This window comes from Garra rufa, chromosome 11 (assembly GCF_049309525.1).
Source record: "Garra rufa chromosome 11, GarRuf1.0, whole genome shotgun sequence".
In the NCBI taxonomy this organism is placed as follows: Eukaryota; Metazoa; Chordata; class Actinopteri; order Cypriniformes; family Cyprinidae; genus Garra; species Garra rufa.
Genome location: NC_133371.1, coordinates 5,448,793 through 5,474,479, shown reverse-complemented (window position 1 = coordinate 5,474,479; position 25,687 = coordinate 5,448,793). Strand labels below are relative to the sequence as shown.

General features: G+C 37.2%; 1 protein-coding gene across 8 annotated transcripts in view; it reads left to right on the top strand.

Moving 5' to 3' along the window:
• Nucleotides 1-25,687, top strand: part of trip12 (thyroid hormone receptor interactor 12) — a 59,468-nt gene that overhangs the window by 16,335 nt on the left and 17,446 nt on the right. For 4 of the 8 annotated variants that reach the window (XM_073849969.1, XM_073849968.1, XM_073849966.1 and 1 more), the window contains 20 exons: nucleotides 866-1,002; nucleotides 2,704-2,787; nucleotides 2,988-3,083; nucleotides 3,182-3,333; nucleotides 5,464-5,499; nucleotides 5,696-5,791; nucleotides 6,533-6,625; nucleotides 8,787-8,948; nucleotides 9,188-9,256; nucleotides 12,699-12,864; nucleotides 13,902-14,019; nucleotides 14,217-14,373; nucleotides 14,458-14,611; nucleotides 17,972-18,200; nucleotides 22,312-22,430; nucleotides 22,546-22,750; nucleotides 22,841-22,941; nucleotides 23,111-23,285; nucleotides 24,736-24,877; nucleotides 24,986-25,177. In XM_073849969.1, the coding sequence (XP_073706070.1) occupies nucleotides 866-1,002; nucleotides 2,704-2,787; nucleotides 2,988-3,083; nucleotides 3,182-3,333; nucleotides 5,464-5,499; nucleotides 5,696-5,791; nucleotides 6,533-6,625; nucleotides 8,787-8,948; nucleotides 9,188-9,256; nucleotides 12,699-12,864; nucleotides 13,902-14,019; nucleotides 14,217-14,373; nucleotides 14,458-14,611; nucleotides 17,972-18,200; nucleotides 22,312-22,430; nucleotides 22,546-22,750; nucleotides 22,841-22,941; nucleotides 23,111-23,285; nucleotides 24,736-24,877; nucleotides 24,986-25,177 (2,683 nt within the window). Of the gene's footprint in view, nucleotides 1-865; nucleotides 1,003-2,703; nucleotides 2,788-2,987; nucleotides 3,084-3,181; nucleotides 3,334-5,463; nucleotides 5,500-5,695; nucleotides 5,792-6,532; nucleotides 6,626-8,786; nucleotides 8,949-9,187; nucleotides 9,257-10,266; nucleotides 10,297-12,698; nucleotides 12,865-13,901; nucleotides 14,020-14,216; nucleotides 14,374-14,457; nucleotides 14,612-17,971; nucleotides 18,201-22,311; nucleotides 22,431-22,545; nucleotides 22,751-22,840; nucleotides 22,942-23,110; nucleotides 23,286-24,735; nucleotides 24,878-24,985; nucleotides 25,178-25,687 lie in introns of all 8 variants that reach the window. The other 4 variants (XM_073849967.1, XM_073849963.1, XM_073849962.1 and 1 more) reach the window with 2 other exon arrangements.

Below are 25,687 nucleotides of genomic sequence, written 5' to 3'. Positions count from 1 at the left end.
TAATTGGTGAAGTCTTGTTTAAAATCACTGTGAAACCATTCTCATATCCCATACAAATAGAAACGAAAAGGCAGCAACCCGTCAAAATAAACGTTTGGTTTATTTTGAGAGAAGAATTATTTAATGTAATGGTACTAGTACTACTGCTAATAATAAAAATATTATTAAAACAATGTTTAAGGAACATTTACCAGGTAAATTATTTACTAGAATTTATTTACAATAAAAGTCTTTCTGGGAAAAAAAAAAAAAAAAAAAAAAGAAATAAAAAAACGATTCTTTATTAAGCCTAATTTAATTTTTATATTTATTTTGATTATTAAAATTTAACAAAATACAAAAAATTATTCACAGAGTTTGATCAAAATATTTATTTTATAGGGCCTTAATTTGATTTTTGTTAAACTTTTTGAAACTGCTGTTAAATTGTGTGCATTTCATGATTTAAATTAATTAGACATGCTTTTAAATTTTTTTTTATTTTAACATTTAAAAAAATAATCTAGAAAAATTAAAAATGGGGAAAAACGGAATCTAGAAAAATTCTAAAGAATTTGGAAAAAATAAAACAGAATTTGGGAATAAAACAATTTCATTTGTTTAAAATTGATCGAATTTGTGTCTTTGTTGTATTTGTACTATAGTTTGTTACTTGCATCTATGTTCTTAATGACAAAGATATTATTATTGTTTTTCATTTACTTCACCTGTTGTTCTATGTTTTTTTTGTAGTATTAGTATTGAGATATTTTAGTCTGGTATCATATTGGAGTCAAAAATTTGTTATTGACAACACTAATGGTATGTGTGGATATGCACATTTTAATAAGAGTATTGATCTTTCTCGTTTGTACTTTCTGTGCAGTCGGCGAGGCTCAGGCCTGGGCAAGCGCGGGGCAGCTGAATCTCGCCGACAGGAGAAAATGGCCGACTCAGACAATAACCAGGATGGGGCCAATTCATCAGCCGCGCGCACTGAGGAGACACCACAAGGGGCTTCAGGTAAAAGAGCAGCACTGCCATTCAGTTTGACTGACCATCAGATACTATGACTGTATGTCTTAAAGGATTAGTTCACTTTCAGAACAAAAATGTGCAGATAATGTACTCACCCCCTTGTCATCCAAAACGTTCATGTCTTTCTTCAGTTGTAAAGAAATTGTTTTTAAGGAAAACATTTCAGGTTTTCTCTATATAATGGACTTCAATGGTGCCCTTCAAGTTTGAACTTCCAAAATGCAGTTTAAATGCAGCGTCAAAGGGCTCTAAATGATCCCAGCCAAGGAAGAAGGGTCTCATCTAGTGAAACTATTAGTTATTTTCTAAAAACATTTACAATTTATATACTTTTTAACCTCAAATGCTTGTCTAGCTCTGCGTGAACTGTGTATTCCAGTTCATGACAGTTAGGGTATGTTGAAAAACTCCCATCTCATTTTCTCCAACTTTGAAATTGTCCTATGTCGCTGCAGGAGTACCGACCCAGTGTTTACAAATTGAACATGCAAAGATCAAACACCCTTTACCATAAAAAGGTAAAACAGCGATGTAGGGCGATTTTGAAGTTGGAGGAGAAAATGAGATGGGAGTTTTTCAACATACCCTAACTGTCATGAACTGGAATACACAGAGTACACACAGAGCTAGACAAAATGAGCATTTGAGGTTAAAAAGTGTATAAATTGTCAATTTGTTTTGAAAATAACCAATCGTTTCACTAGATAAGACCCTTCTTTCTTTGCTGGGATCATTTACAGCCCTTTGAAGCTGCATTTAAACTGCATTTTGGAAGTTCAAACTTGGGGGCACCTTTGAAGTCCGCTATATGGAAATCATTCCTGGAATGTTTTCCTCAAAAAACATAATTTCTTTACGACTGAAGAAAGAAAGATATGAACATCATGGATGACAAGGTATTACTCTATCTGTAAATTTTTGTTCTGGAAGTGAACTAATCCTTTAAGCAGTGTTGTTTTCGTCAACGATGACAATGATGAAATCATTTCGTTGACGCCACTTTTTTCCATGACGAAAACGAGACGATGACGAGATAAAAATGGCTCGTTGATGACTAAAACATGACGAGACGTGTGTGAGTTTTCGTTGACGAGACGAGAATAGACAAATGTTAGTGGGTGGTCCGTCAGACGTTTAAAATGCAGGACATTTCTGCTTATTGTGCATGCCAATCAAAACCTAAAACAGTACCTGCCGCTATGGCAAGCCGTTTTTAGCATTAAATACTCTTTGCTATACTAGTATGGCAAGCCGTTTTAGCATTCCATCCTTGTTTGTCTTTTATGTTCTAAAACATTCCTTCATTATTGTAATTATTGGTGAAAATAGTCGATCCGGAAGCTCACATTGTGTTGAACTATAGATCTGCTATTTTCACAACTTACAAGTGACACTACCCAACAGCAAAATACTTACTGACCTACATTAATTTGTTAAAATACTACTTTTTCCCCTTTTTTGACTAAAACTAGACTAAAACCTTTTTGACTTTTCGTCGACTAAAACTATCACATATAGAAGTGACTAAAATTTGACTAAAACTAATAAGCATTTTAGTCCAAAAGACTAAGACTAAGACTAAATCTAAGATGGTTGTCAAAAACAACACTGCCTTTAAGTGCACAATATTTTAGTGTTATTTCTTGTCTCGGTCTCTTGAGCTCATGTTCTCTCTCTGCTGTGTAGCGTCTAGCTCAGTGGCTGGAGCTGTTGGCATGACCACCTCTGGAGAGAGTGAATCAGATGACTCTGAAATGGGAAGACTGCAAGGTGTGTTTGCTTTTCCTATTATTTAATTAGTTGTAGTGTAACTTTAGCTCACAGCAGCTCATATGGGTCAATTCGCAACATTATTGTGAAAATGCAAAATTTTCCTTCTCTTCTTTTTGTATCATTTATCATTAAAGTGTGATGAAACAAACATCTAGTTGTGTGTAAGGTTTTACATTTCTTTTTTCCTCTCTCTACAGCTCTACTGGAGGCCAGGGGTCTTCCTCCTCACCTGTTTGGCCCATTCGGGCCCCGTATGTCTCAGCTGTTTCATAGGACCATTGGGAGTGGAGCTAGTGAGTGACCTTGACTTATGATTGTGACATTTTTGGGGGATGAATGAGTGTTTCCTTTGCTCAACATGTACATCTTCTGTCTGTCTCTGCGTTTGCAGGCTCAAAGGCACAGCAGCTGCTGCAGGGGCTTCAGGCTACAGGAGACGAATCCCAGCAGCTCCAAGCTGCTATAGAGATGTGCCAGCTGCTAGTGATGGGTAACGAGGAGACGCTGGGAGGATTCCCCGTCAAGAGCGTCGTACCCGCCCTGGTGAGTACTCTCCTTTCATCAGGAAATTCACCTGGACTTTATCTGGTTTACACTATTAGCCAAGAAAGAAAGTGCTACCATTGTTCATTCAACAGGCTTGCAGTTTTCAGAGTAGTTTGCAATCTGTGCATTTATGCCAAGCAATCACTTAAGATCTGCTTTTGATTAATTATGGGAGTCTTAAGCTTATGCATTTATATCACACCTGCAAAATGTTAGCTTACCTTCTTACGCTTTGTTTACAGGGGTTATAAGCGCCACATTTGTTTTCAATCAACTGCCTGCTGTTTTCTTTGTGAAACACTACACTGTGTTATTAACTATGTTTTAAATGTATATGAATATAATAATTTATCATTTTGACTCATCCCTTTTGAAAAAAAAATGGTTTAAATGCTAAAATGTGAAATTATTGATTATAAAGAGATTATAGGCAGGGCTTGAAAGTTTAACGGAATTAAAAATTCAATCTGTTCACTCCGAGCAGAGTCAATATTTTAACGTTTCTGTTACTCCGTTTCTTGGGTTTTATTATCATTCCAAAACTGGTTCGAGTAAAAAATACCAGTTAGTAACATTATTTTTATGTATTTATTTATTTATTTATTTTAGTGCAGCGTTTTCTTTACTCAAAAAGAAAAAGAACAGGAAGAGATCTGGTATTTTAACCCACTGCGCTTTAGTCACAGCCAATACAGCATCATCTTTTCTAGATTTTGGCCAAATGTAGGCTGCTAAACTGTTTAAAGACATTCAAGTATTTTTTTTAAAAGCTATTTAAAATTTATTTTTACATTTAGAAATAATGTAGGCTTAAATGCCAGAGAAGCTAAATGTTTACTAACATTTATTAGTTTCCTTCTCTCCACAACAAATTCTTTGGAGTTAAGGCTATGTGTTTAGGCTAGCAAAACTTAAATCCAAAAACAAATTTATTTAAGGTGATTCAAATTTTCGATTCTGTTCAGAACTATAAAATTTTATTTCGTTTCTGGTTCTGTTCCGGTCAAAATTGTTAGTTTTTGTTTTTGTTCCTTGAACCGATTCAGATCCCTGATTATAGGTCATTTTATTAAACGTCAAAATTTGTATTATTTGAACTGTGAAGTTGTTTGAATCGTTGATTAGAATGTAGTGCCCTACCCAAATGGTATTCATTACATTTGTGCAGCCCTTAAAGCTTAAAGGAACACTCCACTTTTTTGGAAATAGGCTCATTCTCCAACTCCCCCGAGTTAATAAGTTGATTTTTACCGTTTTGAAATCCATTCAGCCATTCTCCTGTTCTGGCGATATCACTTTTAGCATAGCTTAGCATAGATCATTGAATCCTATTAGACCAATAGCATCATGTTCAAAAATGACCAACGAGTTTCCATATTTGTTGTATTTAAAACTTGACTCTTCTGTAGTTATATCATGTACTAAAACCGGTGGAAATGCAAAGCTGCGAGTTCCTAGGCTGATAAGATGAGGAACCACACTCCCATTCCGGCGTAATAGTCAAGGAAGTTTGCTGCCGTAATATGGACGCAGCAAGTGCAGTAATATCACGCAGCACCTGAAATGAGTTCCCAGCTAGTTTAGCATTTGCACATGTGCTGCGTGATTATTACTGCGCCTACTTCAGCCTTATTACGGCAGCAAACTTCCTTGACTATTACGCCGGAATCGGAGTGTAGTTCCTAATCTTATCAGCCTAGAAAATTGAAGCTTTGCATTTCCACCGGTCTTAGTGCACGATATAACTACAGAAGAGTCAAGTTTTAAATAGGACAAATATCGAAACTCATTGGTAATTTTTGAACATGATGCTATTGGTCTAATAGGATTCAATGATCTATGCTAAGCTATGCTAAAAGTGATATCGCCAGAACAGGAGAACGGCTGAATGGATTTCAAAACGGTAAAACTCAACTTATTAACTCGGGGGAGTTGGAGAATGAGCCTATTTCCAAAAAAAGTGGAGTGTTCCTTTAAAACCCCTTAAATTGAGTTTTAAAAAACTTGCAGGGTTTTTCTTTCTGAAATTCCTAATCTGACAAATGAGCAACCTCCTGTTCTGTGTTGACAGTCAATAGTTATATTCTTACTCTCATGTCTTGTTCTTCTCTTGTCTTCTCTTTGCAGATCACACTATTACAGATGGAGCATAATTTTGATATTGTGAGTATTAGGAACTTCTGTGAGTGGGTGCATGCGTCCATGCAGAGTCAGAAGATTGTGCGAGCCGTTCAAGGCTGACTGCAGTGAATCTATCACCTGGCAATGATTTCAACCATATATTCACACTCATTCAATTTTGACACTTAAAATTAGACCGTAACGTAATAACTGTTCACCCCGTGTGTCTTTTCTGCAGATGAATCATGCATCTCGCGCCCTCACCTATATGATGGAGGCTCTGCCGCGCTCCTCGGCTGTGGTGGTAGACGCCATCCCTGTCTTCCTGGAAAAGGTAAGTGGCACCTCACTGTTTCTTTGATACCTGGCTGCCAATTATGTGGATAACATAATTAAAGGTGCTATATCAAGAAAAGCAGTTCGTTCTTTGCTCTTTTCAGATAATAGTTGGTAAAAAGTGAGTGGGGCAAAATTTTGTATTGTAAGCAGTGAACAATGAACATCAAAACCACATTCATGTATAACCATTTTAACATATGTGACCCTGGACCACAAAACCAGTCTTAAGTCGCTGGGGTATATTTGTAGCAATAGCCAAAAATACATTGCATGGGTCAAAATTTTTGATTTTTCTTTTATGCCAAAAATCATTAAATTAAGTAAAGCTCATGTTCCATGAAGATTTTTTGTAAAATTCCAACTGTAAACATATCAAAATGTAATTTTTGATTTGTAATATGCATTAAGAACCTAATTTGGACAACTTTAAAGGTGATTTTCTCAGTATTTTTAATTTTTTTGCATCCTCAGATTTCTGATTTCAAATAGATGCATCTCAGCCAAATATTGTCCTATCCTAACAGACCATACATCAATAGAAAGCTTATTTATTGAGCTTTCATATGATGTATAAATCTCAGTTTTGTCAAATTTAACCTTATGACTGGTTTTGTGGTCCAGGGTCACATATATTCATGTGTTCTTAATGGGAGTCTGACATGTAAGGTCAGCTTATATTTAGAAGAGGAGTCTTTGTGTTTGTTGTCTCAAATCCATGTTTCTCTTGTGTCCACAGCTTCAGGTAATACAGTTTATTGATGTGGCAGAGCAAGCCTTGACCGCCCTGGAGATGTTGTCACGAAGGCACAGCAAAGCCATCTTACAAGCTGTGAGTGCTAATGCTTTCTAAGTGTCATGTTACTTAAATGCTAGCTCAACCAATATAAGACGCCAGTTAAACGGAATTAATTTTAAATTCTATAAGCCGTTCACCAGTTCCAAGAATTAAATCAGTGTTAATTTTGACAGCAAATTTTGATTTAGTTTTAGTCATAGTCTTTCGACTAAAATGCCATTTAGTGTGTCATATTTTGGTCATCTGAAATGTTTTTAGTTTTAGTCGACTAAATATAATAAGTTACAGTGTAATGCATTTATTAAATACTTCTCTAAAATGACCAAACTCATTATGAAGGTTTCATCTTAAGGTTTTATCATGATACACAGATTTAACTGCTGTGACACACAATATGCCTTTATCAAAATTAAATGAAACCGCTTGTCATATAGGGTAATTACGCATTCTTTATAACATCCTGTTCACCACATTCTTCTTTCAAGCAGACATTTATTTTTTATAAATACATTTATTGGGGCTACTAGTGACTCAGTCAAAAGTAGTGAGTGATTTTCTGTCTGTCTTTTGTTGCTTGCTTAACATCAATGCTACAGACAATAGCAACTAATTAGGCTGCTGTCCCTTTAAAACCAAACACACGGATGCAATGGACTGATACATGTCTGATAGTTAATTGTTTACGTTCACCTAAGATGTAACAGTGCGTTTACTCATCAAAATGGACAATTCAATATAATTTTTTGTGTATTTCTCTGTTTATGAGACGCAAAAAAATAACTTACTTGTGTGCTGTGTAAGAGGCGCTCAGAAAACCGGACCGAATTTAGTTGTCTTTGGCGTCGTCTGCTCTTCTCTTCCTCCCAGATATTGACATTTTTGAACATTTTATGAGATTTAAGCCAGCTTATATCCCACAAGATGGATCAATAGGCTATAATACAGTTCATATGTACGCATATAACCTCCTTAACCTCCAGATTAATTCTGAATAAATATTTTCCTAAATCGTCCTTCCCTAACATTTTCACCTCGTTTTTATTTGTTGACGAAAATGTCAAATTTTTGTCATAGATTTTGTCATTCAAATCGAGTTTTCGTTTAGTTATCTTATTTTCGGTGGTGAAAAAAATGTCTTTGACAAATTATTCGTCGACGAAGTTAACACTGATTTGTATTGTGTACAAGATGTGCGGACAAAGGTGTCCATATGTGATGCAATCTGGGAAAACCCATCGGATGTTTTCAGGAAATTCAAAAAAATAATAATTTGAATGTCAATTTTTTTTGGGGTGAAAATTAGGTTTTCATTTAATTATTATTCTATAACATGCCTATCATCTCTGAAAATATCTCAATTCACTTGTTTAGCAAGCAGAAAACTGTCTTTTATGTTAAGACTTTATCCTAACACTATGAAGACAGTTAACCTATTAAAAATAAACCTAACACACATAATAAAGGTGTATCAATGCACAGTTCCCACCAGTCCTTTGTAAACTACGACACACACATTTTTTAATTTATTTATTTATTTATTCATATATTTAATATTGTGAGATGGCGGAGCACATGAGAGCAACACAGTCTGAAGTAGCTGCTCTTAAATGAACATACTTGTCTCAGTCGGCTCAATCTTGGTGTCAGTGCCCTAAAACAATGTTATAAGGTACTTTTCAACATCCAGAGATGAAGGTTGGATGATGAAGTTACTAAAGAGGAGGGGTCCGATGACAGTCTGTTATATAGGCAGGTTTGCAAAAAGCTGCGCTGTGCTATTCGTGCTATCTTAACATACAAGAAATGATTAAAAGTTCAGAGACTATGCCCATGATAAACAACGGAAATCAGACAGCTCTTGTTAAACTTGTGAATTGAAAGTAACACCCCTCTCACTTTTATTTCTGAAAATAATATTCATCAGCCTACTTAAGATAGCCATAACTTTTGTTACAGTCAAGCTATGGACAACATAAGTCTGGTCAGTTTTGAAAAGTGCTTGAGCCCATCTTTCATGTGGTATCAACCTAACAAAGGTCAAATTTCAGCATGTGTTGGGTTTTCCTAGATCGCATCACTGTCAATGTCTGTTGTATGAGAGCTTGAATGTGGAATCTCTTCTTTTGACCCCTTTTTATTTTATTGCACAGAATGACAATCCACTAATTCTGTGCTTTTTTATGGATTTCTATAGGGAGGTCTAGCTGACTGTTTGCTCTACTTGGAGTTCTTCAGCATCAACGCTCAGAGGAATGCATTAGCCATCGCTGCTAACTGCTGCCAGAGCATCACGCCGGATGAGTTTCACTTCGTGGCTGACTCTCTGCCCCTGCTCACTCAGAGACTCACACACCAGGTGATGATCTGAAACACAGCAAACATCTCATTCACATTTATTAGAGCAGACCAACAGATGTCATGTCTGGATCTCTAACACAAACATAAACACCCACAAGGATGTTAGTGATATATTTACCCTGGTGTGAATCACTCCTGGTTGACCTTCAGATGCCAGACTTTGGGTGTAAACGATAAAATCCAATACTGTCCGCCTCAGATGAATCAGCTTTTTTTATTATGACTCTTGTTTTGCAGGATAAGAAATCTGTCGAAAGCACTTGTCTCTGTTTTGCCAGGCTGGTGGACAACTTTCAGCATGAGGAGGTGAGAAATGATTACACACACAAACACGGCAAATCGTTAAACTTTTAAACCGTAAACTGGTCTCTGATCTATTTTAGCCAATTGGTTTGTTTAAATGGTTAATTTGAACTAAAATAAATATAAATCCCTTAATGGGTTATCACGTACTGCTTTTAGGAGTCCATAATAAAAATAGTAAAGGAAATAATAAAAGTTATTTTGCCTCTCATGACGGACACTCCAGGGCTTTTGTTGAAACTACAGATTGAACATCCCCTATTTTATATTCCTCCCTGTGAACAGAGAGATGAATGGAAATGTGGTGGTAAAATCTAATTATTTGTGGGTGTTGAAGTTTTTGGTCAAAATGATGGCCACAGATTTAATTCTCTGCTTTTTTCAGCCGTATTTAGTCATCTTGCCCACAGTTAAATCCAAACTTTTTCATTCTTGTTTGCGGCCAATCATTTAAAGTGCATTTTAGCAGATAATGTTTGTTGTTGATCTCTCTATTATTTAGCCACAATTTAATGTGAGATCATTAATTTCTTTTATATTTCCTCAAAATAAATTTTAGAATTAAACACTACAAAATATGCATCTCAGATTTCATATCTGAGACCTTTTTCTTAAGTTCGTGAGAATTGGACACAAGCACTAGAAAAATGTTTCAATTAATTAAAAAATCAGTAAAAATTACAAATGCTTTGCAGGGTCTACGCTTGCTTTTCTTTTTAGGAGTACAGTCAAAATTTCAGAAGCACCTTTTAATCAGTAATCCAAAAAATCTAAAAAAAAATTTGCCTTACCATTACTAGGTGATATTTGACTCCTTAAAGTGATTTACAAGTGAATTTTGTTTTTACATTTTATAATGGCATTTTTGGCAACTGTTCTTTTTGACCAATTTTAAAAAGATATTTTTTTTAATCTTTTTAAATTTGTAATTAAAACAACAGAATAATACGTAGAATAAGAATAAGTTGCCAATCAAATGAAATCAGTAATAACAAAATGAATTTGTACTACAGAAGTGGCACGGAGGAACCCAGAAGTGGCTTGTAAGTGTATTTTCTATGTTTAATGAGGCTTGGAGGTGGCATGAGTGCAATCAAATTCATAAATTTATGTTGAGATTAATGTTTTAAATATAACTTTTTGAATACAGAAATATTAAACCACAAATTTAACTAAATTTTCCAGTAGGTGGCGGCAAGTCACTGATTTAATTACTGAATCATTCATTTATTTGATTCACTCAAACAGCTGATTCATTCAGGAATAAAGCAAGTGACTGTCTTTATGAATGAGAAGTTGAATCATTGACTCACTAGATTTGTTTAAAAACGCAAGTTCATTCATAAACGAAACAACGCTGTGATTGAATGGATTTGTGCAGCGGCTCAGTTGTGACTTGTTTCAGACTATTTTTGATGACGAAATCAGGCAATAGTGTCATAGTCAGACAACGCAAATAGTAACTTCCTGTTCATTTAACTGTTGTATTAAATCAATATCTCCTTTACAAACTCCCGTAAATCATTAAAAGCTGTCACTCATCTCTCAAAGTTCCATTATAATCAACTAGACAATGAATCTCTTATTTTCTCTCTACACTTTATGAAAGGATTCTTGAGATATGTCCGTGATACATTAGTCAACGTTGCAAAAACACGTAGAACTGATCGGATCAGTCGCACATGGTGCTCCTAAATTTTTCATAGTCGTGCCCCGCACCCACGACCATTAAATAGACACACTAGGCATTGTAATCCAAAAGAAAACAGCCTTTATTTCAGCCCGAAAGTACTTGGAAACATCGCCCTGTAAACTGGCAACAACATACGATTATGAATATGAATCATAAATCAGGTCATATTAATAACAAGATGATCAGTGGTGTAACTTTGGGTATACGCTTAATTCACGAATTTCGTTTTGAACTTTCTATTTGAACGCATTCATTTACTGGATCCTTGGACATGTTTACAGGGGTTCAAAAGGAATTTCTGATTGTAAAAATCTGCTTCTTTTTATTTGTAAGGTATTGTTTTCTTTTATGTACGGTTTAAATGACTAGGGTGCGGGAGACAGAGCAGGCGCATCAGGCGCAATCATCAAATGCATTTCAAAGCAAGCCGGCGCCACGGTCCTGACTGCATCATTACTGTCTTTATTGGGTGTTTTTAGCGAATATTTACATTTATTCACATATGACTGGATGTGGTTGACTGTTGTTGGCTAATGCAGGACACTACTGAATAATGCGCATCAGAGGAGATTTAAAAATAGGTATACGCATAGCCGCCGGATAAAGTGGGTGTACGCCGTATACCCTCCACTACACCACTGTAGATCATGATAAACATTTTCATCATTTACAAAGCAGCGTTTGTATTCATCTAGGCCAGAGGTTCTCAACTCTGGCCCTCGAGGTCCACTTTCCTGCAGAGTTTACCTCCAACCTTGATCAAACTCACCTGCCTGTAATGATGAAGAGCTTGATTAGCTTGTTCAGGTGTGTTTGATTAGGGTTGGAGCTAAACTCTGCAGGAAAATGGACCTCGAGGGCCAGAGTTGAGAACTCCTGATCTAGGCTAAACAGTTTTTTTTATTTCAGATGTGTATTCTGCCCTCCAAAGGCAAAGCGCAGTAACTACACATTTGGTCAAAATTGAGTTAAGGCTTAAAATGGACTTTGTGACAACTGTTTTGTCTTGTGGCAAAGTCTCCTGGTTCAATTTTGTCCCAGAGAAACGAGAGTGTTTCAGAGAAACAAGAGTGTCAACATGTTTGACTAGCTGGCGTAAAAACTTTAAGGGCATTTTTATCAGTTTCAGTGTTGGCGTAGTTACTGCACTTTACCTTTGGAGGGCAGTGTAGGCATACAGTTTACAGCCTACGCTAAATAACCACTAAACTTTTGTTTTATTTAACACACGGAAAAGCTCATTTTAGCGTTTTTACGTTCACTGTGCAAAAAAAGAATGGCATCCACTGTACCGGGGTTTAATCTATTTCGCCTCGACTCCAGCACCAGGCCAGCAGAGCTGAATGTGCGCTCGCTTGATGCGCTCTTGGCTGGCAGCGGGAGCTGCTTGGTGCTTTCGTGACGTGTCACGTGTTCATAACCTTATTAAAGAACTTAATAAAATATGAAAATAGATATTCCCAAACATTTAATATAGGCTATAGGGAATTGCACGCAACATACATAGATTTTTTTTGTTTTGTTTTTAATGACCCACCCCAACCCGCGGGGTCCGCGGGTTACGAGACGACCCGCGCATCACTATCGCTCAGTAGTTTTCAGTCACACTGTAGAGCCCTGCCGACATGAATCATATCAAATTAGTCAAAAGAACTTGTTTGTGCATTGGTGGTCACTATGGTATGCAAAAACATTTTATCTGCATTCAGTGTGAGCTCATTAACCACTGCCCTGTGTGTCACTGTGTCACAGAACCTGTTACAGCAGGTGGCGTCACGGGATCTCCTGACCAACATCCAGCAGCTGCTGGTGCTCACTCCACCCGTGCTCAGCTCCGGCATGTTCATCATGGTAGTGCGCATGTTCTCTCTCATGTGCTCCAACTGCCCTTGCCTGGCCGTGCAGCTCATGAAACAGAGTGAGTCACTCACATGCATGAATAAGGCGCCCTGCTTCCATTAAGAAATAACCAACACTGAATTCAGTTCTTAAAGGATTAGTTCACTTCAAGAACAAAAATGTACAGATAATGTACTCACCCCCTTGTCATCCAAGATGTTTGTCTGTTTTTCTTCAGTCGTAAAGAAATTATTTCAGGATGTCTCTCCGTATAATAGACTTCAATGGTGCCCCCCAAGTTTGAACTTCCAAAATGCAGCTTCAAAGGGCTCTAAACAGTCCCAGCCAAGGAAAAAGGATCCTATCTAGTGAAACGATCGGTTATTTTCAAAACAAATGGACAATTTAGATAATTTTTAACCTAAAATGCTTGTCATGTCTCTGCGATGCGCATGCGTAGTCAGTGTGATCCGGGTCGATACAGTTAGGGGATGTCGAAAAACTCCCATCTCGTTTTTGTCTTCAACTTCTAAATCATCCTACAATGCTGTTTTACCTATTTTTGTAAAGGGCGTTTGATCTTTATTGTATTTTCACTTTGTAAACACTGGGTCGGACTATTTAGAAGTTGGGGAAGAAAACGAGATAAGAGTTTTGTGACATACCCTAACTGTCTCGACCCGGATCATACAGAGTACGCATCGCAAAGACGAGCATTCGAGGTTAAAAAGTATACAAATTGTCAATTTGTGTAGAAAATAATCGGTTGTTTCTCTAGATAAGACCCTTTTCCTCGGCTGGGATCGTTTAGAGCCCTTTCAAGCTGCATTTAAACTGCATTTTGGAAGTTCAAACTCGGGGGCTCCATAGAAGTCCATTTTATGGAGAGAAATCCTGAAATGTTTTCCTCAAAAAAAACAATTGCTTTACGACCGAAAAAAAGAAAGAAAGACTTGAACATCTTTGGTGACAAGGGGATGAGTACATTATCTGTACATTTTTGTTCAGAAAGTGAACTACTCCTTTAAGAGCTGTTAGTTTTGCACATATTTATCAAGACTAACATATGACCTGTTTTATGAACTCCAAGCCGAAGTATGTTTTGTGTAATTGTAGATATAGCAGAGACCCTGCGTTTCCTGCTCTGTGGCGCATCTAATGGAAGCTGTCAAGAGCAGATTGACCTTGTTCCCAGAAGCCCCCAGGAGCTTTATGAACTCACCTCGCTCATCTGGTATGTCTTAAACCTCTCCTTGGTCTGTGTGGTTCTGTCAGTGACATCTAATTAACATGCTCTGAGTAAACGGAGATTTCAAATTGGAGCAGCTATTATGAAGCTTAACGGATTAGTTCACTCCAAAATGAAAATGGTCATGTTTGCTTTAATGAGGGCGTTTGATCACTGTGTTTTTATTTCTCTCTCTGCTGTAGTGAGCTGATGCCATGTCTGCCCAGAGAGGGCATCTTTGCGGTTGATGCCATGCTGAAGAAGGGCAGTGCCCAGACTACAGAGGGTGCCATCTGGCAGTGGAGAGATGACAGAGGCCTGTGGCACCCGTACAACCGCATCGACAGCCGAATTATTGAAGTATGTTTAGCGCAATGCAGATGTAGTTAGTTACATTCAGAAGACCAGCTCATGATTCGAACTTAATTGCTCACTTTTTTCCAGACTGCACACCAGAATGGAGAAGATGAGATAAGTCTGTCGACACTCGGCCGTGTCTACACCATCGACTTCAACTCTATGCAGCAGATAAATGAAGACACTGGCACTGCCCGTGCCATTCAGAGAAAACCTAACCCTTTGGCCAACCCCAACACAGGTGCACATGCAAGCTCATGCTACATTAAATATTACAAAAACATTTCTATATAATTTTGCTTTACCACATTTGTGACAAACTTTTAAATCGAGGTCTTTAAAGCTATTAACATTTGTCATCAGCTGTGTTGTTTTCGTCGACGATGACGAAATCATTTCGTTGACGGCACTTTTTTTCATGACGATAACGAGACGATGACGAGATAAAAATGGCTCGTTGTCGTTGATGACTAAAACATGAGACGTGTGTGAGTTTTCGTTGACGAGACGAGAATAGACGAAAATGTTAGTGGGTGGTCCGTCAGACGTTTAAAATGCATGACATTTCTGCTTATTGTGCATGCCAATCAAAACCTAAAACGTATCCGCCGCTATGGCAAGCCGTTTTAGCATTAAATACTCTTTGCTATACTAGTATGGCAAGCCGTTTTAGCATTCCATCCTTGTTTGTCTTTTATGTTTTAAAACATTCCTTCATTATTGTAATTATTGGTGAAAATAGTCGATCCGGAAGCTCACATTGTGTTGAACTATAGATCTGCTATTTTCAGAACTTACAAGTGACACTACCCAGCAGCAAAATACTTACTGACCTACAATAATTTGTAGGGTTGTTCCGATTCCGATACTAGTATCGGAAATGCCGCCGATACCACAAAAAAATCTAGCATCGGAATCGGCGAGTACTTGAACCCACGTACCGATCCGATACCATTTTCTTAAGATATGTTATTCCCGCTAGCAAATCAGAAGCCAGTTCTTCTTCGCGGCTCAGAATGCAAACAGTTTTGCCACAAGCAACCACTGTTTAGAGCAGCGAAGAAGAAATACAAATGTGCTAGCAGTTTGTCCGCTAAAACGGCGGCATGTCTCATATGTAGGGCTTTATGATTTCTGCAATGCGGAAAACACGGACGGAATCGCGGAATCCAGTCAAAATGGAACTTACAGTTTAACGCGGAACGTCACGGAATTTGTCAAAGTTTGATGCATTAATCAAAGGTAGTTCATTACACTTAAATCAAATCGTGATATGGACTAATATTAAGCCAAAACCGACTGTTTAAATATGAATTAATGCGTGGTTCTGAGTTAATGAATTGTACAGGCGCGTGGTTTGTTTACTCCTTGTACTGAAGCGCGCGGGACACTTGCGGTAATATTAAAGGGCTCCAGACTGTGACCAATTTTTCTGCCAGTGTTACTTATTTTTCGTGAGCGGTCACATTGGCGCGACCACCGCGTTGTTCAACTCATAAGCTCTGCCATTTCTGTCTCAGATGAGAAACATAAAATGGCACACGAAACGAAAGTGAAACTAACACGACACGTTTGAGCTGCTCAGCGCTGACCGTTTATCAGCTTGGACTGCAATGCAAACAAACTTGCACAAACCCCGAACAGCTTTATTCGGGAGCCAACGTTGATTTTGCAACACTGTTACTGCTGCGAGATGCAGTGAGGAGCATTTGAAAATTCTGCACAATGAATAAGGTTGCTGCGAGATCTAGTGAGAGTCTTTCAAATTCTGGCCAAAATTCTCTGTTATAAACAGGGCTGATGTACGTCAGAAAACCAGATTAGTAATACTAACTATATGAAAAAATATTACTGTCAAATGTATGTCATATAATAAAAATACTCTAGTTCACTGTATATATCACTGATAATTTGTTTTATTAAGGAATAAGTCTGAAGCACACAATAAAATAATTTATTAGTATTATCTACAGCTGTATATACAATTACACACCCAGGTATCGGATTAGTACTCGGTATCGGGAAGGAAAAAAGGGTATCGGAACATCTCTAATAATTTGTTAAAAGACTACTTTTTCCCCTTTTTTGACTAAAACTAGACTAAAACCTTTTTGACTTTTCGTCGACTAAACTTGGACTAAAACTATCACATATAGAAGTGACTAAAATTTGACTAAAACTATTAAGCATTTTAGTCAAAAAGACTAAGACTAAATCTAAGATGGTTGTCAAAAACAACACTGGTCATCAGGGCCCTAAACTCATTCTACCCACTGGTTAACTTTTAGCTTAGTTTATAGTTATATGGTAACAAAAGTGGTTAACATTCAAACTGTTCTTTTTCACCAGTAGTGTTATTTGTGAATTTAATTTAGTGAACAAGAGTTCCCTTTTTGCCAGGATTTGGATGCCCACTCTTTCGAAAAGCGAAATTTCGAATTTGTGTCACGTTTTACAAGAGAACATAGACTAATTGTCTGTTTTGCTCACATCTATCCACCTTACACCTTTTTTAATACTAAAACAAAAGATGGATTCATTGTTATTTTTAATTTAAAAACAAAAAAAAACGGTAGGCTACAATGACAATGAGCATAATTTTTTATTAAACATTTACATAAACAAATGAGTGCTGCATGGAGCAGATGCTATGAAGCAGTGCAGACCATGCAACCACATAAAATTTTTACTTCCACATTTTAAAAAAAATTGCAAATGTGACCATTTTGGCCATTTTTTTTGACCATTTTTGTGTTAACTTGGTCATTATTAAAATAAAATCTTGATTAACAACATGTTTTCTTTGGAACACTTTAATAAAACAATTTAGATCATCTCAAATGCGATCTGCACAATTCATAAGCCATGTCTTTTTATATCTAAACTGGCAAATTAAGGCAAAAAGTACGTATCTATTCTTGGCTTTGTAACTAAAACATTCAAAGTACTTTTATCCTCTATGTTGGTGAACATGCTGTACTCCAAGGCTGAAGTTTGTAAAAGACTTGCAAACGTAGAAAAGTAGAACTGTTCATCACAAACTATTGCAGATTTTTCAACATACAGCTGATAGTTCCATAAAGCGTTTATCAATGATCAAGTAATTATGACTTAACAGGAGGGGAAAAAGGTCCTATCTGTGCCTTTTAATCAGCAAATATGATATAAGTGTCCAAATTGACATGTATAGTTCATCTGAAAGCTGAATAAATAGACTTTCCATTAATGTATGGTTTGTTAGGATAATATTTGTCCGATATACAACTATTGTAAAACCTGGAATCTGAGGGTGCAAAAAAATTTAAATATTGAGAAAATCACCTTTAAAGTTCTTAGCAATGCATATTACCAATCAAAAATTTGTTTTGACATATTTACAGTAGGAAATGTACAAAATATCTTCATGGAACATAATGATTTTTGGCATGAAAGAAAAATCTATATATTTGACCCATGCATTTTTGGCTATTGCTACAAATATACCCATGCTCCTTAAGACCAGGGTCACAAATGTGGTACATTACCAAATTATGCATTATATTTTGTGAGAATAAAATGTTTCAAAGCCAGAAATGAAGTAAAACTGTGTCTGTCTTCTCAGGAGGGCACTTGGAGGTGCGGCGAGAGGATGCACGCGCACAGCTGATGAAGGAGGACCCTGAGCTGGCCAAGTGCTTCATAAAGACTCTGTTTGGGGTTCTGTATGAGGTGTACAGCTCCTCAGCTGGGCCTGCCGTCAGACACAAGTGCCTTAGAGCCATCCTCCGGATCATCTACTTCGCAGATGCAGAGCTGCTTAAAGACGTACTGCGCAACCATGCTGTGTCTAGGTCAGTCCGTGCAGAGAAACCTATGTTTGGGTCATTCCTGGGATTCGCTAACATTTCCACTTGAACTATACATTCTTTTTTCCAATTACATATGATTCATTTTCTAAATACCCCACATAATTAGGCACATGTCAAAACTCCAAAAAAATCATACTTTCCCTCTTCAGGCATTAACAACCTTTGAGACACCTTTTTTTTCCTGAATCCTGTTACGGATAAAACGGGATTGGTTTAAAAAGTATTTGTTATAAAACAAACATCTACCTACTGCTCATGTGTCCCTGATAATTTAATTTAACATTCATTGTATTTTTCACATTTTTACAAGACATTTGTTTGTCTATGGTCTGTTGGTTTTTGTATAAAAAAAATTATTTTAGAAGTTTAACTAAAACCACAATTTTATTGGTTTAGTCCTTTACATGTCAGATGGTAATCAGCAAGAAAAAATGCTTTCATTCTTAATTGTCTAATATTTTTCCAAAAATATGAATGTGACAAGGTGTGATGGGGTTGAAGTCTGTAACACATAGGGGTGGGTATCGTTTGAATTTTATCGATTTCGATTCCGATTCCGATTCCACTTATCGATTCCGATTCTTTTCGATTCCCAGTTTCGATTCCGATTTAGTAAAAAAAAAAAAAAAACAACAAACACAAAAGTCAAACATTAATATATTAAACATGTTTATTTTCAGTGCTAGCTTGCAACATATTATTTTATTACAGGGGTTCTCAACCTTTTTTATATCAGGGCCCCCTTCTTCTCGGGTCAGTTTTGCAAGGCCCCCCTATGCCTGACATTTCCTCTAAAGGTGTTTATTTTTTAACCTTTTTTATTAACCTAAACATTAGTTTTGCCTTTTTATTTTCTCCTGCATGTTATTAAAAAAAATCAAGCAAACTTTAAATTAAAGCTTTACTTTTGAATTTAAAAGAAAATCCTCTGCTCTAACTTTTTAACATGAATACACACATACAGATTTAAAGCACCTAAATTATTTAATTCAGACATTCTTCACAACTTCAGAGTACTCTTTCTTAAGTGACTGAATATCTACTGTTTGTATTCATTATAAAATAAACATATAAATGAAAAATACAGTAAATACATTGTAAATCTGTTTATGCTGGTGCTCATATGTGCTTAAACACCACTGACCCTTACAAGATCCACCTCTATGGGTAAGCATTCATTATAAAAAACTCACAGGACATTCATTTTGAAAACTATGCAAATATTTTGAAATTTCACGCAAAAATACTATGGATCAGAGCACCGAAAGCATGAATAGTTTGTGAATCAACAGCGGACTTATGCGTGCCTAATGTACGACTCCGATATACAAGAATGAATACATTAGGCACGCGCGAGTTCGTTACTATTACTCTGGTCATCTTTGCCTTTACATTAGCGGGAGGGTTTGTTTCATGCAGCCAAGAGATAAAGTAGATACCTGTCTTCCCGCGGGGGTATAAGTGACTTTTATGTGGGCTTTTGCGGGACGAAATAACATATATTCCTTCTGGAGTGGGCGGGCGCAGGACTAAAATCCGTCCCTTGCAGATCTCAAGATGAAGTTTGCGTGCAGCGGTAGATTTGTCTTCGGTTTTTACAAAGCGTAGACACACTTTTAAACGCTTACCGTGATCCATCTTTTCGACTGATGTTTACATTACCACGTAAAGTCCTGGCAGATTGCACGCGCGGAAGGTCCTGGCAGATCACTAGATGGAAAAAATGCAACCAGGAATCGAAACGAGGAATCGAAATTTTAATATTATAACAAGTATCCGATTCTTTATCTTAAGTATCCGATTCCAGAATCGGAATCGATTTTCGATTCCCAACCCTAGTAACACATTTAAAGGGATACATTGCCTTTCATTTTAACTTTTGGTTTTGTGTCTCTCTCATATCTGGATCAATATATGCAATTTTTGATGTAGGATGCTTGTCAAAGTTTAATCAAAATTATTTAATTAGGCAAATAACTCAACCTTGTCACAAGCTTACAACCCCGTAACAATAAGAAGTGCATGTATTTGTGACAGGGTTGGGGTTTTTCACTCAAAATGGCCACTGCTCCTAATGTAGTTAGGAGATCAGACCGTATATGGCAGCAATAAAACAAGTACATTGTTGTATATACTTATGGATTAAAATAAAATGTTGAAAATAATGATTTTTCATCTTAGTTTTATGTGAGTTGTTAAGCTTGACAAAACCCTCCCTGACTATAATATGCCTCAAAATAATAAAAAGTAGGATACTACTAACCATTTTCTGCAGCACTAATAAAGAGACCTGAATGATGTAATTTCTGCTAAATAACGTCACATATGAGCAGAGTCTAAATTATTACGGTTGTAGAATGGTTAGTTTGACAGGGTTGAGTTCAACTTTAGTCTGTTTTTTTTTTTCTTTTCTTTTTTTTTTTTTTATATCTTGCGGGGTTTTTTTTTTTTTTTAAACACAAATGCTTACATTATTGCCAAAAATCATAAACACTGCACATTCTGTTCATAATTTTCTAAGTACAAACTCAGTGAACTGCCCTAGGGTTATGACAAATATATATATGTGTATTAGGGGTGGAACGGTTCACAGAAGTCACGGTTCGGTTCGTACCTCGGTTCAGACGTCACGGTTCGGTATGATTTCGGTACAGTGGAGGGAAAAGCAAAACAAAAATGCAGAAGGCAATTAGATGTATTTCCACTCACATACCCAACAACCGCTGAACAACGGCGACACACAGTCCTCGTCTTTTCCACCACTCTCTCGCCTGTACTACTGTAACTGACTGGAAAAGCGAAGTTTTCCCAAACTTGCGATCTAAGGGGCCGTTCGCTTTCTTCCTGATCAACAAAGCGCTCGGGCGCTTGCGCTCCGGAAGCGTCTGCCGTTTCTAAGCAACCATCAGCTGCGCTCTAGCTCCAAGCCTATGCGTCTCCATGCATTGTTTCTTCTATTAGCGTCAAAATAATGGGGGCTTGACAAATCAAAGTTCAGGAAATCCCTGGACCACAATGATGGACCGTCGAGCTGACAAAAAATTGCAGAGTGCCAGAGAATGTAGACGGGCTCTGATAGAGCGCATACATAGGCGGAGCTCGGCTGCATCGACGCCAATCAGAGCTTCAGAGCTAAAGCGGGGCTAAATATTAGCTGTCCCTAAAGAACCCGCGTATCTAACAGTAGTTCCGCATTACATTAATTATTTTGCAGGCAAGTTTTTTTTTTATTTTCATACCGTGTATTCTCCGTTTAAATTCATGCACCGAACCGTGACCCCCGTACCGATTCGGTTCGAAACGAATACATGTACCGTTCCACCCCTAATGTGTATATGACATTATTTTGTGCTAGATAATATGTGACCCTGGACCACAAAACCAGTCTGAAGTCGCTGGGGTATATTTGTAGCAATAGCTAAAAATACATTGTATGGGTCAAAATTATTGATTTTTCTTTTATGTCAAAAATCATTAGGATATTAAGTAAAGATCATGTTCCATGAAGATTTTTTGTAAAATTCCTACTGTAAACCTATCCAAATGTAATTTTTGATTAGTAATATGCATTGTTAAGAACTTAATTTGGACAGCTTTAAAGGTGTTTTTCTCAGTATTTTGATTTTTTGCACCCTTAGATTTCAGATTTTCAAATCTATCCAAAATCTGTCCTATCCTAACAAACCATACATAAATAGAAAGCGTATTTATTGAGCTTTCATATGATGTATACATCTCAGTTTTGTAAAATTTAACCTTATGACTGGTTTTGTGGTCCAGGGTCACATATTAAAATGCATTATTTATTTGTATTCATTATAATAGTCATACCAAAGTATTGTGAAAAGCTTCGAACAATTAATTTTAGAAACTCTAGGGGACTGAAATATTACCAAATCCCTGAAAATGACCAGTTTACTTTATAAAAATCAGTGAAGATTTCAAAGCAAGATGTTTTTAATTGTCATTGCACCACCCAGCGTTATTGTGTGCTCCTATTTAATTGTACATTTAAGTGAAGATGCATTAGAGTGCTGATTTGGTGTGATGAATTCTGAACTAATATGTGCAAATGTTTGTATTTTGTCTGCAGTCACATAGCTTCCATGCTGTCCAGTCAGGACCTGAAGATTGTAGTGGGTTCTCTGCAGATGGCTGAGATCCTCATGCAGAAGCTTCCAGATGTGTTCAGCGTTTATTTCAGACGGGAAGGTACTGGATCTGTTTTTTATATAAGCTTCACTCCTATCTTGTGCAAAGAAATATATTTGATTACAGTAATGCATCACACCCAACACTGTTGTTTAATTGCTCTTGTTCGTTTCAGGTGTAATGCACCAGGTAAAGAACCTGGCTGAATCCGAGGTGTTCCTCACCAGCCCTCCGAAAGCGTGCACCAGCGGCACAGCTAGTCTTTGCGCCACCACCATCACCACAGCAACCACTACAGCTGCCTCGAACGTCACACCCGACTTGGGCTCCCCCAGTTTCCAGCACAGCATGGACGACTCGCTGGACCTCAGTCCGCAGGGGTATATAGCCGCTCTCACATGCAGATACTGATATAGCGTTTACAGGCCCTTTCCATTTGAAGTTTAAAAACCGATCCCTCTCTTCTCTAGTAGGTTGAGTGATGTTCTGAAAAGAAAGCGCCTTCCTAAAAGAGGACCAAGGCGTCCCAAGTATTCCCCACCTAGAGACGATGACAAAGTGGATAATCAGGGTATGTAGCGCTCTTGGGTTGAGAATTGCAGTGGTGCCGAAAGCACTTGGACTCTTGATGTCTTATTTAATGCAAAGACATTGTCTATTCTCAGTGCTTTGTGAGTTCAGCTGCTTTGTTTGACCCCTGTGAATGCTTTATTGTCTGACACTGCATGCCTTCTCCACAGCCAAGAGTCCGACAACCACACAGTCCCCCAAGTCCTCTTTCCTGGCCAGTTTGAATCCAAAGACCTGGGGTAAACTGGGGACTCAGACAAACAGCGCCAACTCGGAGCCATCGCGCACTGCAGGGGTCAGCGGTCTGGCACGAGTGCCACCCAAGGACACCGTTTCAAACAACAGGTAAAGCTACGTGTTTATTTACTTTATTTGTCACCCTGGAGCACAAAACCAGTCTTAAGTCGCTGGGGTATATTTGTAGCAATAGCCAAAAATACAGTGTATGGGTCAAAATTATTGATTTTTCTTTTATGCCATAAATCATTAGGAAATTAAGTAAAGATCATGCTACATGAAGATTTTTTTGTAAAATTGCTACTGTAAATATTTCAAAATGTAATTTTTGATTAGTAATATGCAATGAACTTAATTTGGACAACTTTAAAGGTGATTTTCTCAGTATTTTGATTTTTTTTTTTTTTTTGCACTCTCAGATTCCTGATTTTCAAATAGATGTATCTCGGCCAAATATTGCCCTATACTAACAAACATACATCAATGGAAAGCTTATTTATTGAGCTTTCATATGATGGAAACATCTCAGTTTTGTCAAATTTAACCTTATGACTGGTTTTGTGGTCCAGGGTCACATTTACTTAAAGGGTTAATTCACCCCAAAATGAAAATTGTCATTAATCACTTCACCTCATATAGTTCCAAATCTGTAAAAGCTTCATCCGAACATTCGTCCCTAATTATAAATGTGTTTTGTCACTTTTGATCAAGTTAAAGGGATGGTTCGGAGTAGAATTGACTTCATTGCTATGCACTCCGAAGCCCATGTAAATACCCCATCCGAAGTTTTTTTTTACCTTAGTCGAACATTTATGGAGATATTAGAGTTTTTCGAATTGCTTGTTACAGGAGTGAATGGTACATGTGATGTATCTCGTAAATTGCACCACTAAACGTGCAAGTAATCTTACCAAACTTCTACAGTAGTGTAAATAGGTTATGTACTCACAAAACGCAGCATCAGAACATTTGTAAGTCCACCATGAGTGTTTTAAAAACACGTTTTAGCCGATCCCTACTAGTCTCAAAAACAAGTCGACGTCACTTCCCTGGTTTGAAAAAAGCACGTAAAAGTCCTCCTACTACATCTGTGTGCATGTCAACTTGTAGGAGGACTTTTACGTGCTTTTTTCAAACCAGGGACGTGACGTCGACGTGTCGCCATTTGTAGTTTTTGAGACTAGTAGGGATCGGCTAAAACATGTTTTTAAAACACTCATGGTGGACTTACAAATGTTCTGATGCAGCGTTTTGTGAGTACATAACCTATTTACACTACTGTACAAGTTTGGTAAGATTACTTGCACGTTTAGTGGTGCAATTTACGAGATACATCACATGTACCATTCACTCCTGTAACAAGCAATTCGAAAAACTCTAATATCGCCATAAATGTTTGACTAAGGTAAAAAAAAAACTTCGGATGGGGTATTTACATGGGCTTCGGAGTGCATAGCAATGAAGTCAATTCTACTCCGAACCATCCCTTTAACTGTCCTTGCTGAAAACTGCATTGATTTTGATACGCCTAGTTACATTTTTGTTGTTGGTGTTTCAGGGATAAGATAAAGGCTTGGATAAAGGAGCAAGCCAGCAAGTTTGTGGAACGTTACTTTAATTCTGAGAGCGTGGATGGAAGCAACCCAGCGCTGAACGTCCTGCAGAGACTCTGTACTGCCACAGAACAGCTGAACTTACAGGTAACCACGCATTAGAAAAACTTAGCATTTGTAGTCATTATATATCAGTCATTTTTAATCCAGTGGGAGTTATTTATTTTTTCAAACTGGTTGTCTTGTGTGTTTCAGGTTGACAGTGGTGTAGAGTGTCTAGAGGAGATCAGCAGTATTGTATCTGAATCAGACGTGTCCTCCTTTGAGATCCAGCACAGTGGGCTTGTGAAGCAGATGCTGTTGTATCTGACGTCAAACAGTGAACGGGACACTATTAGTAGAGATGAGAGAATCAAGAGGTTCCTGCATGTGTTCTTCGGTTGCCCGGTTAGTCACAATGTCAACCTCTTTGATATTTTTCATTTGAAAAGACAAAAATACGGCTTTCTGTCTCTCACAGTGTTGATTTTAATATACATTTCCTTATTAGCTGAAATAAACAACACAGCTTAAGCATCTCTGACGCACTTTATACACACACACAAAATATTTACAGAAATATTTCATGTAGGACTCTAGGATTTCCACGATGCAAAAAAAGCAGACAGACTTGAGTCATTAAAATGGAATTTGCTATATATAACATGGAATGTCACGTAATTTGTCACATTTTGGATGAATAAATCAACAGTAGGTCATTACACTTCAACCAAATTGCAATATGGACTAGTGAATGTGATTAAGCCACAAAAATGCCATTTAAATATGAATATGAAGCATATGTCTCATTAACTGCTAAGTGAGTCTCTACATAAGTGTTTTCCTGCTTAATTTAAGAAAAACTTGTCATATTATATACACAGAGAAGCAAAGGTCTTCAGGGCAACCCGTCAAAAT